Genomic DNA, 17,624 nt, shown 5'->3' on the forward strand with positions numbered 1-17,624 from the left:
CCGGGGAGGGCCCTGCGCCGGCAGCCGCCGAGCGGCGGCGGGGAGATGCGGGCGGCGGGGGCCGGGCCGGCGCGGCCGCGCTGAGCTGAGCTGCGGGAGCGGCGATGGCGTTCAGCGCCTGGCAGCTCCTGTCCCCGGTGCAGTGGGCCAGGTGGACGTGGTCGGCGGTGCGCGGCGGGGGCGCCCCCGAGGGGGAGGATGGAGGGGTCGGGCGAGAGGCGGAGGAGGACTCGCAGGCGGAGAGCAAGTCGCTGGGCTTCAGGCAAGTACGGGGACGGGCGCGCTCGCCGTGGCCCGTGTGCATGTGGGGCTGCGCCGTGCATGGGGCGCCGCCAGCCTGGGCTCCCTCCAGCCCCGCTCCCCGCTCCCCGCCTCGCATCGCCTTGGCTCCTCGGCAGCGCCCGGGAGCCCGCAGCGCTCCCCCCGGGCAGCGGCTCTGGGAGAGACGGGGGCGCCTGGCCGAGCCGGCTCGCTGGCCGGAGCTGCTCGGAAATGGCGAGCTCTGCTCTCCGGGCGAAGGTGCTGGCGAGCGCCAGGCAAGCGCATCGAGGCTGGCTCCCCAAACTCGCTGCGCGGCGGCCCCCCGAGCCCTAGGGGAAGATGCCGTCTGGGCTGCCGCGTCCTTGGAGGTCAGTGGTGGATGCTCGGAAAGCTCGGGGTGACGGGGAGAGCCCGGACAAAAGCAACCCCAGGGGCTTGGGGGTGCGCGGGGGGATGCTCATGATCCTGTTTCACCTGCTCTCCCTTTTCCGTTTGCTAGCGTGGCCTGCTGGAAAGGAGAGTGGCGGCCGCAGGATGCCTACAGCGGGCTGGCCTGGCCCGGGAGCCGGTCTGGCTGGATGTGTAGGCAGTACCGAGGATTTCGGAGCTAGCCTTGAAAGTGGTAATTCCTCACTCTTTTCCCCCCCCTCGGCAGCTCGGACTCCGAAGGTAATTTTGAGACCCCTGAAGCAGAAACGCCAGTCCGCTCGCCGCTAAAGGAGCTCTGCGAGCCGCCGCCGGGACCGCCGCAGCCTGAGGCCGGGACCCAAGGTAAGGAGCAAGCGAGCGCCTTCTGCTTGTCGGCTCTCTGCTCGGGCTGCAGAAAAGCAGGGTGGGGTCAAGGAGGAGAAGTTGCTTGTTTTGAATAATGCCTGCCACATTTTTTGTGGTTAATGGCCTGGATGGTTCAAATGCCAGTACTTGGGGCTGTGTGTGCTCTGCAGAGGGCTGTTCTCTAGCGTGGGTTAAAGGCTGATTTCATTGAATCCCTTCGGGAGGGGAGGGATGACATTGCGGGCTCGAAAGAGTCAATTCAGCCCCCCTTGGCTCATGCCTGTGCAGCGGGAAATTATCACTGGGCCGTTTTGCAACCGCCGGTCACACCCTGCCGCTGTCCCCACACCGAGACGGAGTGAGCGTGCGGCTGCAGGAGGCAGGGGTCTGTGAATCTGGTTTTGTGAGCTGCCGGGCTGGGGCTGTGCCTGGGGATGCAGAGGCTGCAGCCAGGACGGCTGTGATGGATTGATGGAGAGGAACAAAGGATTTTGTTGAATCATTTTGTCTGTTCAGCTGCCCGGCTCCCACTTCCCTCGCTGGCTGCGCAGGGCTCGGCGATGCCTCCCGCCGCTGCCTGGTGCGGGGGCGCGGGGTGGTGGGAGCTGCCTCGCACGTACCCTGCGGTGGAGGTTTCGTTGTGTGGGTCCCTTTTCCCCAGGGATAGCAGCCTGGGATTCTTGCTGTGTTGTTAAAAATGCAGAAGCTCGGTGCTGCTAAACCCTGTTACTGGAGATATTGCTGGGGATCATCTGCAGCACAAGGGGGTTCTGTTGCTGGCAGAGCCCAGTGCTGTTGCTGGTTTGTCCTTGCATCTCAGCGCCGGCTGCTGCTCCTCTGAGCGTGGCTCTCCGTTAACCCTTGGCCTCTGGGGCACCATCTCCCTCGCCCTGGTTGTGCTCTTCTCTCCAGGGGGAATCGCAGTTGGTCTCTGGGGCTGAGCTCTGTGTTTGGGTTTTGTGCTGCAGGGAGGAGGCTTTGAAGCTCTGGCATCTCCGCAACAGCCACGGGAGGTTATTGGGGCAGGGGCAGGGAGGAGACCCCTCCTTTCATCTGCTCCTTTTGCAGAGCAGGGTGGCTGGGCAGTGTCAGGAGGTTTGCAAGCCCCGGCAGTGTCCGCAGGAGGAAGCGTTTCCGGGGCAAGGGCAGCGTGCGTGGGGCTGTCTCGAGCATCCCCTGCTCTCGCCCAGCTGCCCCTGGCTGCTGCCAAGCCCCCGCTCTGTGACTTACAATGTTGGGCTTTTCTTGAACGCTTGCAGCAGTGGGCTGGCACCTTGCTGCTCGGCTGGCTTTAAGAGATGTTCCCGGTCTACCCATGGGTCCTGGGGCCCATCCATCCCCATGGAAAACACGTTTTTTTTTTTTAAATTATTATTTTTTTTATTCCCCCCCCCCATCCCCCCCACCGATGAAGAGAGTGATCGGTTTGTGCCTCTGATAATCTCAGCTCTCAGAATAATCCTTCCCTTTAAGAAGGGATAGAGGCATCTTTAGTCTGTAGGATAATGTCTGAGGGGGAGAGGAAAGATGAATTTCCCAGCTTTCCCGGGAAATTCCCCTTGCAGACAGCAGGGTCTTTCCACGTGAGGAAGCGCGTTGTTTCGGGGAGCTGCTGTCCTGACCGCGTGTTTGTGCCAGTTCCCTACCGCCGCCGAGCAGCCGGTGCCTGTGCACAAAGGTGGCAGTGTTGTGGGGCCAAGGGTGGTGCTCTGCTGCAAAGCTGGGCTTCTGCTCTGCCCTGCGGAGAGCTGGAGGCTGCAGAAAACAGGGCCAAACCCACAGTCTCGTGGTGCTCCCAGCTCAGTCCCTGCTCTGCCCAGGGCTCAGGAACTGCTCTGCAGGGCTGGGGGGCAAGGGCTCCCCAGGCGCAGCATGAGGAGCTCGGGCTGTGCAGAAGCTTCCTGGGGTGCACAGTCCCTGTACCCCAGCTGCCACGAGAGCCGGCGCCCTGTGGTGCACAGGATTTGGCCGCAGTGCGTGGTGCTTGCACCTGGGCTGGGGTCGTGGCAAAAGCTGCCCAGCCCCGACCTGCGGGCACAGCCTTCCCCAGGCACATCTCTGTTTTCAGGGACAAGAATTCAGCTGGTCCCATCCCCCTGGGTGGGGGCTGTGGTTAGGCTTTGTGCCCGTTCAGGATCCCTTGAACAGCTTTCCTCCTGCTGGCAGATGACAGAGGCTGTAATTCTGTCCTGTTCTTGCTGAAGTTATCTTCAGTCATGTGCCAGGAGGAGATATCTGTGCAAGGGAACGAGCAGAAGCAACCAATATGGAGCCGTTTGTGGCGGAGCAGCGCTCATCAGCCTTCGCTTCTGTTGCCCTGATGCAGGGCACGTGTTATCCGGTGTGTTGCTGGCAGCATCGCTTGCCGGTATGCTAATTCTTAACAGAAAAGGTTTTAAAAATAGATCAACGTCTGCTAAACGAAAGCGGAAAGCCAAAAGAGGAAAAAAGTCGTTAGCTACGTAAGCCCGATCTGAATGCACAGTGCAGATATCCTGTGCTCAGCCTGTGTGTGCGAGCGGAGGGAGAAATGCGTGACTCATGCTGAGCACAAAGCGAGAGGCAGTCGGGGAGCGGAGGGGTTGTTCTCGCCAGCGCTCGGCATTCAGGGCTGCGTGGGGAATCATTGCTGCTTCACTTGGCTGCTGTGGGGGATGAAAAGGGCGCGGGGTCTCCGCATCGCAGTGCGGCTGCTGCCAGGTTTTACTGATTCATTCGAGGGCTGGCGTGTAGGAAAGCTGCTCGGTTAGTCAGTGTTTGTGTTTAATTTCAGCCTAAGGAAGACAAGCGCACCGATTACAGTGCACACGCACAAAGCGGCTATTACCGTGGTGCCAGACTGTCCTCTTGCTACGTATCTCTTCAGAGCATAAAATCTCCATTTCCACTTCAGAGTACCTGCTCCGTGTCCACCGGCAGGACCAGCAGCGGGCGTGCACCCGTGCCCGGCCAGCACGGCTGCCGGCACCGCGAGGGACCCCCGGCCAGCGCGCAGGCTCTGCCCTGTCCCCTCTGCAGGGAGCAGAGCAGCCGAGCTGCTGCGGGTGCAGGAGGGGAGGGAGTGACAGGAGCGGAGGCTCCGGAGGCTGTGCGTTGCACGGCGAGGTGTGAAGGCACACGAGCTGTGCCGGGCAGGCCGGGGCCGTTCCGGCAGGATGCGCTCCTGGCACGTGGGGACGATGGCTCGGGTGCGCGGGGCTGCCCGGGGCAGGCGGTTCCTGTGTTCGGTGCAGAAACACCCTTGTGAGCACTGCTGCCTGCGTGCAGCCCTTCTCTCCCCGCCCTGAGGACATCCACAGGGATGGGGAGAGGTGGTTTTCGCTGCCGACTGCTTGTTATTCAAGAAGTAATTACTCATTGCTTGGGCTAGAAACCAGGATGGGCTTCTGTCTGTGAGAACGTCTGCTGCAAAACCTTCTGGTGGGAATGCAAAATGCATTTAAAAGGCGCCTTTTGCCCAGGCTTTGAAGTCTGTTCTTCCATTCAGGGATGTCTCACTGAAGTTTAAAACATTTGAGCAACACAGCAAATTAATCAAGTTTTCTCTGGGTCTGTTAGGAAGGTTTTTTGGTTCCTAGGGATGGAAAGGCCTGGCAGGGGCTGCCTCAGAGCCTTTTCTGGCTGCACTCCAAGAACATTTCCACTGGATTTGTGTTTACCGATGCGTTCTGTGGGGCAGCAAGGCAGTGTCCGTCCGGAGGGAGCTTTTTGATTTTTTTGCAGTCTCAGGGAGCACACAGCCCCTCCTGATTCATTTCCACGGCTTTTAGCATCCTGGAGATCAATTATGCAAACCACGAGCTGTCAGCTGAGTCAGGGCTGCTGGCTCGGTGTCCTGGCTTTGCCCAGGAACCAGATCCTTGCCAGATTCACTTTCCGTTTCTGCCAGCCTGTGACTGGCGCGGCCGCCAGCGGTGGCCTTGGTGGGGGCGGCGCGGGCGCGGGGCTGAGCCGGTGCTCGCCGTCTGCAGCCTCGTCCTGCACCCTTCACCCCCCCCCCAGCCACATTACTGGGAGCTGGACACGTTTGTAGCCTCAGCGGAGGCAAGCAGCTCTCCCCTGCGTAAGCTCAGCATCCAGTCTCCCGTGCCCCCACCACCAGCCACGTTTCAAACCAGACCAGGCCGTGGGTGAGCACCGGTTTTGTTCTGCCCATGGAAGTCCTGGCTGCACCTCCCCAAAAGGTGCCAGCGAGCACTGCAGGGTCCTGTGCGCTCCCCAGTGGGTGCTGAGTAGCCCCATGTCCCCTTCTGCTTTGTCCCGGGAGTCTGAGCAAAGACCCCGGCCGAGGTGCGGGGAGGAAAGACCCCGAGGTGCGGGGAGGAGAGCCGCAGGAGTGCTGGGAGGTGATGCCGGGTGTTTTCCTTCCCTGCCTCCGCACACGGGCTGCGGGCGCTGGGCGCTGGGGGGTGTAGCTTTCAGAGGGCTCCGTACATAAGGAGCTTCCCCGTCCCCTGACAGCAATGAAAAGACGAAACAGTAAAAGGATTTAGGGGAAGGGCTTGGAGTAATAGCGATTAAGTCATGGATCAGGATTTGTGATTAAGAAGCTCTGACAGCAGCGTGGTGAGCCGGGTGTATCGTGCCGGCAGGGTCTCAGTGTGGGGCCGAGTTTCGGCCATGCTGCAGGGGCCTGGGGTGACAGAGCCGCCCCAAACAACTCCCCCTGCTCCCGGCCAGCCCCGGGTCCTGCTGCTCTGCTCCCCTCCCGCCCCATCGCCAAGCGCAGCGGGTTGTGCTCTCCCTGCTGTGCAGTGTGCCGGTGTGCTGCGGAGACATTTTGTGGGCAGGAGCATCGGCAGCGTGAGGCTGCCGTACCTGGAGCGCACCGGTTGTGTCTTACCCCCGGCAGGGGCAGGGGATGTCGGCAGTGTTCGGTGCTGATGGGGGTGCCTGCGTTTTGGGACGGCAACCGGTTCCCGTGAACGCGGTTGCTGGGGGTTGGAGAATCCCTTCAAGGGGAAGTGGGACCTTAGAAAAGCACCAGGCATGGGAGAGGTGAGCTCAGCCTCACTCGCCTCTCTGCTTCGGAGGAGTCCTCGGGGAGGGGGGCACAGCGGGAGCATCACCGGCATTGCAAATCCCCTCTGGAGCTGCCGGCACCCCGGGTGGGAGCAAGTGGTGGGAGAGCACAGACATAAATGGAGATGTTGGTGGGTCTGCTGGCGTGGCGCAGAACAATGCCTCCCCACGGGGGCTTGCCCTGCGCGCGGTGGTTTATGTGCATTCTCTCCACTCTGTTCACGGGCTTTGAATTTTAGAGAAAGTGCTTGGAGCTGAATTTCGAGAGTGATTCTGGCAGCTTGGGAGGCCGAGCTTTGGGTTGTCAACTCCTGTAAAATCTGGTCCTGGAGCAGGCACGAGGAGGGGAGGGAAACCCAGGCTTGGCGCCTGGCTCCTGCACGGGGCTCAGCTGTGGGGTGCGGGCAGGCAGGGCTCTGACTGGCTGCTTTCTCTTTGCAGGGCTCAGCGGGCACGCAGAGCTGGTGGGGGCCACCAGCCGGGACAGCTCACGGGGGCAGCGCCCCGAAGATGCGGCGCAGCCAGAGATCGGAGCCCCTCCAGCCGATGCGGGGACCGAAGGGGAAAGCGGCCCTGAAGACCCATCGCTGACACGGCCGCCGGCTGGAGCCCAGCACCCGGCCACCCTCGGGACTGGGGCTGGCGCTGGCTGCGCCACGGAGCCGGCCCCGGTGCCCCATGCGGGCAGAGCCGCCGGCGAGCCGGTGATGTCGGGAGGGGACCCGGCCGGTGGGGGCGCGGGGCTGGCAGAGCAGGAGGAGGATGCCTTGGCACAGGAGGGCTCGCCCGGTCGGGGCCAGCTCCGAAAGGGAAAACCATCTTCCCCGGGGAGGAAAGGAGAAGAAAGCGCGGAGCCTGCTGGGGAGGAGCCCACGGTGCCCCCAGCTTCCTACCACTTTGACCCCGAGCAGTACAACGAGAGCGTGAACCCCTTTGTGGCAGGGGGCTGCAAGCTGCAGAGCTCCCCTCCGACCCCCCGCCGCCTCCCACTGCCGGTGAGCGAGCCGGGAGGGGACCTGGCCCCCCAGACCAAAGGGCAGGTCCCGAAAGCTGAGGTTGATGTCACGGAGGGTGGAGAGGGCACGGAGACACGGAGAGCCACACCAAGGAAGGGCAGCAGGATACCGGCCAGCAAGCTGACACCAAAGAGGCACCGGGATCCCACAAGGAAGCCTGCTGAGGATGCAGAAAGGTGTCTGCCGGAGCCACCCCTTCCCCAGGCCCCCCCCAGGGCAGCTGCTGCGCCGTGGGACAGCCCAGACCTCAACCCTTTCAGTGGCAGCTCAGCGCTGCAGCACTCACCCACGCTCCCCAAAGGCTCTTACCAGTTCGACCCCGATAACTTTGACTCCATGGATCCCTTTAAGCCCACCAAGACCCTCGCCAGTGCCACCGACTGCTGCCCCGCTGCCGACAACAGCCTGAACGAAATCCTCGAGTCTCAGACGCTGGAGGTGCCGGATGAGCTGGCGAAGGGCAGAGACTCCCCGAAGAAGCCCAAGTCGCGCCTGATAACGTGAGTGCTGTGGCACAGCCAGCCCCTTCCTCCCGCACCTCCCGGGAGAGCGACCTGCGCCTCAGGCTCTCGTGTTCCTGCCGCCCCTGGTTCTCTCTGCCCTTGTCCCGGTGGGGTGCATCTCCCCTCTCCCTGCCAGCCCCCCTCGGCTGCTCAGGAGCAGGTGGGATGAGAGGGATGGGTGCCACGGAGCGGTGCCGGCACTTGGTGCACCGCAAAGCCCCGGCACAGGGCTCCACGTGGAGCTGGGGGCTGGAGCAGGACCCGCACGGTGGGAGAACTTTGGGGGTCTGGCTGGGGGCAGAGGTGCCCGTGCTGTGGGGTCAGGGGTCTCAGCGAGCCTCTGCAGCACGGTGGGAGGCTGCAGGGCTCTCCAGGTGCACAGCAGCGTGTGTAGTTCTGCAGCTGGTGGACGGCGCCTGTCTGCTCAGATGCTGCTGGGCCGTCCTGGGCGCTGCCTCTGAATCTCCCTTTGTGCGACAGGGGAAGAGGACGGAGGTTAGACAGGAGGTTAGACAGGCAGGCTGTTTGTTGCTTTATCACATCTGCACGGGCGGTGGGGACCTCGTTGTCCCTCGCCAAACTATTCCAGTACATGTGGGAATCTTTCAGTGCAGATTTAGTTCCTGCACCGTGCTATTTAAAACCCCCGTGTAAGCGGTGACGTTCCGTAATGCCCGTCGGGAACGCAGGCAGCATTACCCTCCTCCTCTGGGAGCAGGTTTAATCATAAACCTCGCTATTTTCCTGCTTCTTCACCTATCGTATCATGAATGTCCTCCAGACTGTGTCTGGACAGCACTGGGTCTCAGCCTGCCTTTAAGAGCTTGGAGCTGTAGGATGATGAACAGGGGCAGGGCCGGCCCTCTGCGGGTCTCTGAGCACGCGAGGGACGCAGAGGGAATATTGCATGAGGGAGTAATTGCCCAGCCAGTCTGGGGTCCTTCCAGTATAATTTGCGATTGCACTTAGCACTGGTGACTGGAACCAGTTGAAAGCAAAAGCAGGAAATAAGCTTAAAAGGGGAAATTTGGGGAGCACAGGGACTGTGGCTGATTTGACTGTAAAAGCAAAACAAGCCATCGCTCTGCTAATGGGTTCTCCAGGGGGAAAGCTGGAGGGTGGGTTTTTACAGGGACAGGAGATAACGCCTGGGAGGCAAAGCCAAGGGCACGATAGCAGTCTGTCTCAGAAGTACTGTGCAAAGAATCGGGGCGGGTTTCTGCAGAGCCCATGTTGGTGTGTGTGACCCTGGCAGGAGCTGGCTGTGGGTGGAAGCAGCTGGGAGAGCTGCAGCCCCCTCTCCGTTACCTCAGAGCAGCTCGAGCTGCTCGGGAGCTGGGCTCGTGATTCAGTCTCATCCCACCTCTGGTAACAGCAAGTGCAGAATCAGAGCATCCTTTATCTGTGTTCTCCCAACAAGCCAGAGCTGTGCAACTCGTGTTTCTCCAGGCGGGAGTTAATACCCAGGTCTTTTCACACGCTTTTCTTCTCTCCATCTGTCTGTCTCTCTTTCCCGTCTATTCTTGGGGGCATCAGGACCACTGAACAAGTGAAATTTCTCTGTTTTCTGTTGTAAGTACTCTCTTCTGCCTTTCTTTCATCCTTTCCTTGGTTGTTTTTTTTTGTTCTCTCTCCGACTGGGTGTGTGTTGGCCCCACACGTCTCATGGCATGCAGGCTCCTCCTCGCCCTGCACCTCGCGCGCTGCTGCTGGACCCGCGTCCTCTGCGCCCTCGCGGGGGGCTTCGCCTGCGGGCCGGGGGCGCCGAGAGCTGCACTGGAGGCCCGTGCCTGTGCTTGCTCTCGCGGCATGCCCACCTGCAACGCGTTTCGGCGATGCAAATACTCGAAATCAGTGTGTGGGCTGGGGGGGGGGGGAGGGTTGTGAGTGCGGTCCAGCTCCAGGTTTTAGTCCCGAAGGGGAGGGTGTCTTTACCCCTGCCATGGAACATCCCTGGGGAAGCAGCTGCTGAGGCAGGGGGTAGGGTGGAAAGCACCGGCTGGAAACAGGTCCCTGGGCGAGGGAGCCATTGGTGCTGCCTCTTGTGAGGGCAGTGGGAGGGAGGCAGCGTGCGGGGCTTATCCTTGGTCTTATGTCATCCGTCCGAGCGCCCTTGCTGTCTGCTTAGTGCCGGTTGCCATATGCACGAACAAAATTAGAGCTTGGCTCAAGCGCCGACATCTGTGTCTCGGCTGAGAACTGATCTGCCTTTTTACAGCCTGACTTTGCACAGTGACTGTTTGGATTTGGGGCCTGCAGCCCGGTGCCCGTGCAGCCAGCAGGGACGTGGGCAGCGCTGCGAGATCTGGGGTTCTCCAGCCGAAACTGCTGGTACCCAGAGTGTGCCGGGAACAGGGCTGCTGGCGTCCGTGTGTGCTGGCCTCGGGGCTGGGGCTCAGAGCTCGGGCTGCCCGCCTTGCCCCGCTGCCCACTCCCTTGAATCACAGAGCTGCTGTCTTGGTGTGCGGGGGGAGATAAACCTGGCAGTGCGGCCACAGCATCCAAAGAGGCTGGGCAGAGCAGAGAGGTTGCCACGGGCATGGTGAGCTGCAGTTTAATTCTTGCAGTGGGGCGTGATGGAGAAAAACAGAGCCAACAGCGATTTCTGTCTGACACAGCTGTGGGTGGCAGTGTGCAAATAAAATTCCCCTGTCCCATGCCATTCAGGCACGGCAGCTCAGCTAGGAGATAACCAGCCCTGCAGCGAGGGGTGGCAAGCTGCGAGTTCATGCCCAGGTGTGGGCACTGCTCTCCTTCCCATGCGAGGGGTGAGGGCCGTGGTGGTGCAGACATCTCAGTGCTGGTGTTGGTGGCACCGCATGCGTCGGGGCTGCTCCGTGACCATCCGTCTGCTGCCTCCAACTGATTCAAGGTGCTGGAGCCTGGTACATTGGGATGGGGCTGTGTCTGCAGTCGCGTGCAGCCAGCCCAGCAGCTGGCAGGATGGCGTGTCCTGGGATGAAGCCCCAGGAGGAGCTTCCAGTCGCAGATCACCTGCAAGAACAACCTGAGCTCAGCCTGCTCTCCTCCAGACAGCGCCTGCACCCTGACGAGGGAGCGCTCGAAGCACAGCGCTGCTGCCCTGCAGCAGGGCAGAGCTCTGGCCGGGCAGGCCTGGCCCAAGTGGGAACGTGGATGCTGCAGAGACGGGCCCCGGCCATGCCAGCAGGGTCAGGGCAGCCTGGATGTGCTTCCTCCCCGCAGCAAACCAGCGTGCACTCAGGCATACCGCCGCTCTGGATGCGCAGGCAAGGGTGCAGCAAGGGACACCTTTCATCTCAGGCTCCTTGGCAATTGCCTCTCTCGCCGCCAGTACCTTGGGGTGCTTTCTCTGACCCTTACCTTCGACAGGAATAAACCTCTTGAAGACAAACCCAACTGCTTTGTAGTTGTGTGTTTTTTTTTGCTTGTTCCTTCTGTTCACTCCAGCACTTGCCCTGCCTCGGTACCGGTGAGTGTTTTCGCTGTTGCGCAGCGGGTGCAATGCTAGCGCTGGGGCTGCTCCCCTCTGCTTGGGCTGTCTCGCACGCGCCCCCCGCCTCTCCCCCTCCTCCAGCCCCTGCGAGCCCCAGCTCAGCCCGGCTCCCTCTTTCTGTCCCGCAGGAGCGGCTGCAAGGTGAAGAAGTACGAGACGCAGGCGCTGGTGCTGGACGTCTGCACCCAGGTAGGTGGCAGGGCTGCTGCTGGCACGGGGTGGCGCGAGGAGAGCTGCCTAAAGCGAAGTAACCGGGGTGCCCAGGCACAGCTGGACGCCGGCTGGGCTCGGTGGGGAAGCCTTTCCACACGTGGCTTCCCGGCCAGGCAGCTCTGTGGTTTGCTGGGGTCGTGCGTGCGGTGTCCTAGGCCTTAGACCTGTCCCCTGCTGTGGGCTGGAGCAATGCGCCGAGCTCTGCAGTCGGGTTAATGGATTTTGCTCATTAATTCCTTCTGTTTGGGGCTCTAGGGGCTTCCTTCTGCCCAAGCCTGCCAAGTGGCTGGTGGGAGCATGGGTGCTGAGCCTCCCCGTGCTTCCCGCGGGCCATCCGCACAGCCTGGCTGCCTGCGGATTAGCTTGGTCCTGCTTAACCGCATGTCTTGATCCCGCAGGATGAGGGAGCGTTGATCTCAGAAATCCCAGATATTGCAAATCGGGATGGACATGCCACTGATGAGGAGAAGCTGGCCTCCACCACCTCTGTGCAGAAACCAGCCGGGCTGGAGAAGAAGGGAGAGCCCGAAGATGACCTGGAGTACTTCGAGTGCTCGAATGTCCCCGTGCCAGTGGCAAAGCACAGCGTGGAGGCAGGTAGGGAGCGTCCTGGCTGCCTCTGGCTCTGGAGGTGAACCATGCCCGCACCCGGGTAATCCCTGCAGCCTCTGGCAATGCATTTGTGCTGTTGAGGCAACACAGCTTCATCACGTCTCATTTGTACTGATAGGACTAAAGGTTACCGCAAGCCATAATGAAGCCTCCGATTGCTTTATCTGCACTGCTTTCATTATGGAAAGATCGTGGTGCAGGCAGCCTTTATCCAGATTCCTTCAGCCTGGAGCACTCTCCCGGTGGCACGGTGCTGGGAAGCCCCACAGCTCCCAGCTCTCCTGCAGCCCCTGGGCACGCTGCCCTGCTGGCAGGGACCAGCTTTGTTGTTCCAGCCCCGCAGGATGAGGAGGGCACCCGGCACCTCCCCAGATGCAGACTGACCTGGTCTCAGTAGTAAAACAGAAATGCAAAGTCAGGACTGTTATTCAAAGTGTCAGTCCTGTTTGGGTTGTGCTCCTGCTCAGTGTGAGCAGAGGCAAAGCACGAGTGATGAGCAGGCTGATTTTGGTTATAGTGGTTACAAGAAGTGCTCCCTGAGTAGTGCCTCGGGTGCGCAAAGCATTGTGCACGGGGCTCTGGTTAATAGAGATCTCCAGGTTGCTACAGAAGCCTGCACTGGCGCTGCTGCTGGTGCTTTGCTGCCTGTCTCCTATGTAATTAACTGCTCTGACCAATCCATTAAAATATAATTAAAAGCCAGGCAACATGGCACTTAATCAATAGCGAAGTTATAGGTGCAAACAGAAATGGCTGCACAGAAGGTTGGCAGCTGTCTCCTGTGCAGCCACCCATTAATCCCCGCTCTTTTAATTACATCCCAAGTTACGTGGGGTGGGAGGGCGTCCCGAGCACTCGGACTGGAGGAGAGGCCTTTAGCTTCTCTCCACTGCTGCCAAGAATAGAAGGGGCCATGTGCAGCTCCTTTGGCGCTGGGCCCAGCTGGCGTGGGGCTGGGGCTGGTGCGATTTGGGGTGGCCAAACAGGGGGCCTCCCCCCACCCGAAGTGTCTGGGGCATCCTCAGCGCCACGGTCCCCAGGAACCGCTGCCGTGGCAGCTGCCGGGACGTGTGGGGCCACCAGAGGGGAGTGTTGGCTTCCACCGCGGCACGAGAGGCTGCCGGGGGCGCAGGATGCGTCCTCTTCGCAAGGGCAGGAGCTGGGGGCAAAAAATCCTTTGGGGAGGGAGCTCAGGGGACACGGAGACTCAGCCGCACAGCTCTGCATCCCAGCAAACCCCCTTTGCCGCCAGGGCCTTGCTTCCAGGCAGCTGAAAGGTTGAATTGTTGAATTTCCCTGTTTTTAGGCATTGAAAAGGAGCTCTCCAAGCAGACGGACAAGGACGGGCCTGGTGCCTTCCCCGTAAGTGCCACTTGCTTCCTCCTCCCTGTGCCTCAGGGCCGCTCTGCCCGCTGGTGTGGGGCTGCTGGTGCTGAGGGCTGGTGCTGGTGCTCCTGCTGGGCAGGGGGCAGGGGGAGGCTGCAGCAAACGTCCCTGCTGCTGCCAGAAGTGCTGCCAAAACCTCTCTGAATTGACAGTGTGCAAAGCGGGAGGACGGAGGCTGTGTCTGTCAGGAGGAAGGAGGCTGGGGCTGGCTCTGCCGGTGCCTGTGCCTCCTGTGAGGGAGGCTCAGGTGCAGCTTTCAGGAAGCCGGCTGACAGCAGAGAGGGGGATTAACGAGGGCAGCCCGCTTAGCAGCCCGGCCCTGCAGCCAGCAGTGCCCCAGCTCTGCATGGGGCATCCCCGGTGCCCCCAAGGAGTGGTTGGGGTGGCCCCAAGACCCCAGTGCAGCAGGGGGGACCCTGTGCCAGCTTAGCTGCCCCTGGCCAAAGCTGCTGGAGGTGGCAAGCAGATGACAGTGAGATTAGCAACATCAGCAAAATTAGCGTCTCTGAGACAGATTTAACTGCGCTAAGCCCCTAAAGGACGTTGGGCAAAGTGAACCTTTTGTTTGGTGCTGCTGAGGGCATGGGGCTGGCAATCGCTCCTGGTCATCCCAAAATGTGGGAGGATTTGCCATGGGGTAGGCAGAGCTATTTGCAGGCCTTCAGGTGCACGCCTGTGTTTGCAAGATGCCGTGGGAGGCTGCTGCAAAAGGCACGTTGGGCTGAAGCTGCCCGGAGCTGGGGCTGTGCCCGAGCTGGCTCCTGCTGCCTCCACCGCTGGCAGAGCCGTGGGAGGCCTGCGGGGCTCCCTTGTGCTTGGATCTGGCAGTGGTCAAAGCGCAGGGGAGGAGGGAGAGGGGAGAGAGGGAGAGAAGTGCTTTCATTTCCAAAACACTGTGAAAACAGGTTGGCTTCTCCGCAGCACTTCTCTATTTATGGCCTCGCAGCCTGTTTCCAAGGAGATAGCTGCGAGGGGCTGCCGCTTCGGCTGGGATGATGAAAGGAGGACGAGGCGCCGGTGTGAGCCTCGGCTTGCAGGAATGCTTTTCTGGAGGCGCTCCAGGCCGCGGGAGCCCTGGAGGCCCTGCACCCTGCCCGTCACTGCTGTGTGGCCCAGGGAAAGAGGGGCTGGGCGCCGGGAGAAGGCCCCGAGCAATGCTGCTGCAGCCTCCGTGAGCCCCACAAATGTCCCCGCAGTGCCAGCAGCATGTCAGAGGTGTCCCCCCCCGGCCAGGAGGCGATGCAGGCAGCCCCTCGAGGCCAGAGCTGTTTTAAAGCCAAGCGCAGACGCCAGGCCCCGAGCTGTCAGTGTGTGCAGGTGGGGACGCTCGGTGCCTGAGCAGAGGCTGATGAAACAGGGGAGAACACCCCAAATGTGGGAAGCAGGGTGAATAGAAAGTGAACAAAATGCAGCAAGCCAGCTGGGTGATCTCCCCACAGGGCAGCCCCGGGCTGTGCTTGACGGACAAGTCCCCCGTGGCCATCACCAGCGGGAGCAGGAGCGAGAGCCCCCTGGATGGCATCTGCCTGAGCGCATCCGAGAAGGCGGCCGTGCTCACGCTCATCAGGGAGGAGGTGAGGCCGGGAGGGCCCCGTCCCGCTGCCACGGTGGGGAGGGAGCGGGGCAGGCCCTGGGGTCAGGGGTGTGCCCGGAGCACGGCCCCAGGGTCTTGTGTCTGCTGCATCCCAGATAATCACGAAGGAGATTGAAGCCAACGAGTGGAAGAAGAAATATGAAGAGAGCCGTCAGGAAGTCTTGGAGATGAGGTAAAAACCTTCGGCTGTGTCCTGCGCGGGGGATGCTGTGCTCTTTGGTCTCCCCTGGGAGCGCGGGTTGGGCTGTGGGGCCGTAATGGGATGACACGGTTCGGCGTCAGTGGGGTGGGACGTGTTACGAGACGTGTTCCCTTTGTGCTTGTGCCGTGTTGAGCCTGCAGTTTCCTTGTCGCGGGGGTGAAATCCCATTAGCTGCGGCTGGAGGGGGGTCTCAGCGCCGCGGTGGGAGCTGGAGCCCAGCTCCTGTGGTCCAGGCTCTGCGGACGGGCTGGTGCTCAGGCTGCCTTCGTGGCAGGGCAAGGGGTGGTGGGGCCCCTTGCTAGAGCAGAGCTGTAGGTGTGTGCCCGCAACGAACTGCTGCCTCTTACCTGCTCGTATTCTCCCTCCATCCTAGGAAAATCGTGGCCGAGTATGAGAAGACCATTGCCCAGATGATAGGTGAGGTCCCACCGTCTGGCCGGGCGCGCGGGGCAGGGAGCTGCTGCCGCAGCCGCCCCTGCTCAGTCTCCGCATCCCTGTTGTTGGTTCTCCTTCACAGAGGACGAGCAGAGGACAAACATGACGTCCCAGAAGAACCTGCAGCAGCTCACGATGGAAAAGGACCAGGCCCTGGCAGACCTGAACTCAGTGGAGAGGTCCCTGTCAGATCTCTTCAGGAGATACGAGAACCTGAAGGGCGTCCTCGAAGGCTTTAAGAAGGTCCTTGTCTTGGTGTCCTCCCCCTCCTCGCAGCCCCAGCCCTGGGGCCAGGTTCCTGTGCAGTGGCTTTCGGGTCCCACACGACGCTGCTTTGGCCGCTGCCCCAGCCCTTGCTCAGAGCTCGGCTCGCTGCTGTGCTCTGGCAGCTTTCTGACAAAAGAGCAGAGCCTCTTCCATGCCGGGGGAAGCTGGTGATGGAGCTGGGCTCACGAGGAGCCTGCTTCCCAGAGCTCTCCTGCTGGAGGCGAGCCCAGGGCATCATCGTGCCCTGGGGCAGAAACTGTGCCCGAGGCAGGGCAGGTGCCAGGGCAAGGAGCCCTCAGAGACCCTGGCTCCACGTACAAAGCAGCTTTTCCTTGCTGCTGAGCTGGGTAAGGGGCTACAGCCCCTTGTAAGAGAGAAACTGGGTCTTTTTAAGGCCTTTTTATTTCACCTGCAGAACATGTTCTGTCATTCTATCAGAGCAATGTCTCTCTGCTCAGTCCCAGCACAGATGGATTTTCTCTGTTTTCCAGAATGAAGAAGCCTTGAAGAAGTGTGCCCAAGATTATTTAACTCGGGTCAAGCAAGAAGAGCAGCGGTATCAGGCTCTGAAGGTCCATGCAGAAGAAAAATTAGACAAGTAAGAGCTGCCTCTGAGGGCTGTGTAGGGTACAGGCTGGGGGAGGAGGAGGAGGAGGATAGGTGCCTTCTAGCCTGTTCTTTGACTGGGTGCAGCATGAGACCCAGAGCTCGGGGTTGATGTGGAGGTGTGGGCCATGCAGGGGCTTGCTGGCACTGCCAAGGAGCTGCCTGGACACCCCTGATGCACGCAGGAGCCGGGCTGTGCTGGTGCAGCACAGTCTGACATCGTGTTACAGGGCTGCTGGCTGTGCCCAACCATGTAACCACGGCCCCCTTCTCTCCAACCTCCCCCCAGAGCCAACGAGGAGATCGCCCAGGTGCGCACAAAAGCCAAAGCGGAGAGCGCGGCGCTGCACGCCGGGCTGCGCAAGGAGCAGATGAAGGTGGAGTCCCTGGAGAGAGCCCTGCAGCAGAAGGTAACGCTGCCCCCCGGCCTCCGCGGGCTGCGCTGGGTTACTCTGCGCATCCGTGGTGCTGTTTGGGTGCCTGCGCGTCCTGCTGGTGCTGGGCTGTGTGCTGCTGCAGGTCCTTGTGCCACGAGTACTGGGGTCAGCTGGGGACCAAGAGCGGTGCTGCCACGGGGGTCCTCAGGGGCTGCTTCTCTTCCAGAACCAGGAGATTGAGGAGCTGACCAAGATCTGCGACGAGCTGATAGCGAAGCTGGGAAGGACAGACTGAGCTCACCGCCCCTCGTCCAGCACTCTGCACTTGGCCGCTTTCCTCGTATCTTCAAGCACTTTGCCTTATTACCCAGGAGCACCCCCCTAGCAGAGAAGCACACATGTGGCTGCCGGGCCCCACAGCTCCCCACGCACCCCTGGGTGGGCACCCAGGGGCTGGGGGCTTTGCTCAGCCCCCACAGGCGTGCTGCTCCTGGGGGACCCTCTGGGAGCCGTCTCGCAGCTGGGAGGTGGCAGCCTGGGCTGCCCCCCTCACCTGGGAGTGGGTCTGGTGGTGCCCCCCACATGCTGTCATTTGTTGTCTTCACATGCTCGACAGCGTGGATCCGGCCTCATGGTAGCTCCTGCCCCGGGATGTGTGTGGTGCCGGGTTCACAGCCATCGAGCCCTTGCACTGGGGAGGGGGACCTGGCACATGGGTGGGGGGGGCAGCAAAGGGGCCTCGGGGACGCCAGGCACCCACCGCAGCCCCTGGCTGAAGCAGGCTCTCAGTAGGGTGGTTTGGGGGAAGCAGCACTGTTCCAGGGGCTGATTCTGGCTGCTGGCACATTGGTGAACCACAGCACAGCACATCCTGGTCCCTG

At 61.4% G+C, this 17,624-nt stretch overlaps 1 protein-coding gene across 2 annotated transcripts in view; it reads left to right on the forward strand.

The window, feature by feature from the left end:
* The window catches only part of TACC1 (transforming acidic coiled-coil containing protein 1), a 42,710-nt gene extending 25,464 nt beyond the window's left edge, over positions 1 to 17,246 (forward strand). Inside the window, exons 2-15 of one of the 2 annotated variants that reach the window (XM_035345189.1) lie at positions 1 to 262; positions 917 to 1,031; positions 6,507 to 7,573; positions 9,113 to 9,148; positions 11,180 to 11,240; positions 11,663 to 11,861; positions 13,183 to 13,238; positions 14,702 to 14,836; positions 14,952 to 15,028; positions 15,432 to 15,475; positions 15,576 to 15,736; positions 16,252 to 16,358; positions 16,656 to 16,776; positions 16,970 to 17,246. In XM_035345189.1, the coding sequence (XP_035201080.1) occupies positions 105 to 262; positions 917 to 1,031; positions 6,507 to 7,573; positions 9,113 to 9,148; positions 11,180 to 11,240; positions 11,663 to 11,861; positions 13,183 to 13,238; positions 14,702 to 14,836; positions 14,952 to 15,028; positions 15,432 to 15,475; positions 15,576 to 15,736; positions 16,252 to 16,358; positions 16,656 to 16,776; positions 16,970 to 17,038 (2,406 nt within the window). In that variant the 5' untranslated portion in view covers positions 1 to 104 and the 3' untranslated portion in view covers positions 17,039 to 17,246. The remainder of the gene's footprint in view (positions 263 to 916; positions 1,032 to 6,506; positions 7,574 to 9,112; positions 9,149 to 11,179; positions 11,241 to 11,662; positions 11,862 to 13,182; positions 13,239 to 14,701; positions 14,837 to 14,951; positions 15,029 to 15,431; positions 15,476 to 15,575; positions 15,737 to 16,251; positions 16,359 to 16,655; positions 16,777 to 16,969) is intronic. The other variant, XM_035345190.1, reaches the window with a different exon arrangement.
* The last annotated feature ends 378 nt before the right edge of the window (positions 17,247 to 17,624 follow it).

Source organism: Oxyura jamaicensis, chromosome 22, assembly GCF_011077185.1.
Source record: "Oxyura jamaicensis isolate SHBP4307 breed ruddy duck chromosome 22, BPBGC_Ojam_1.0, whole genome shotgun sequence".
Classification (NCBI taxonomy): Eukaryota; Metazoa; Chordata; class Aves; order Anseriformes; family Anatidae; genus Oxyura; species Oxyura jamaicensis.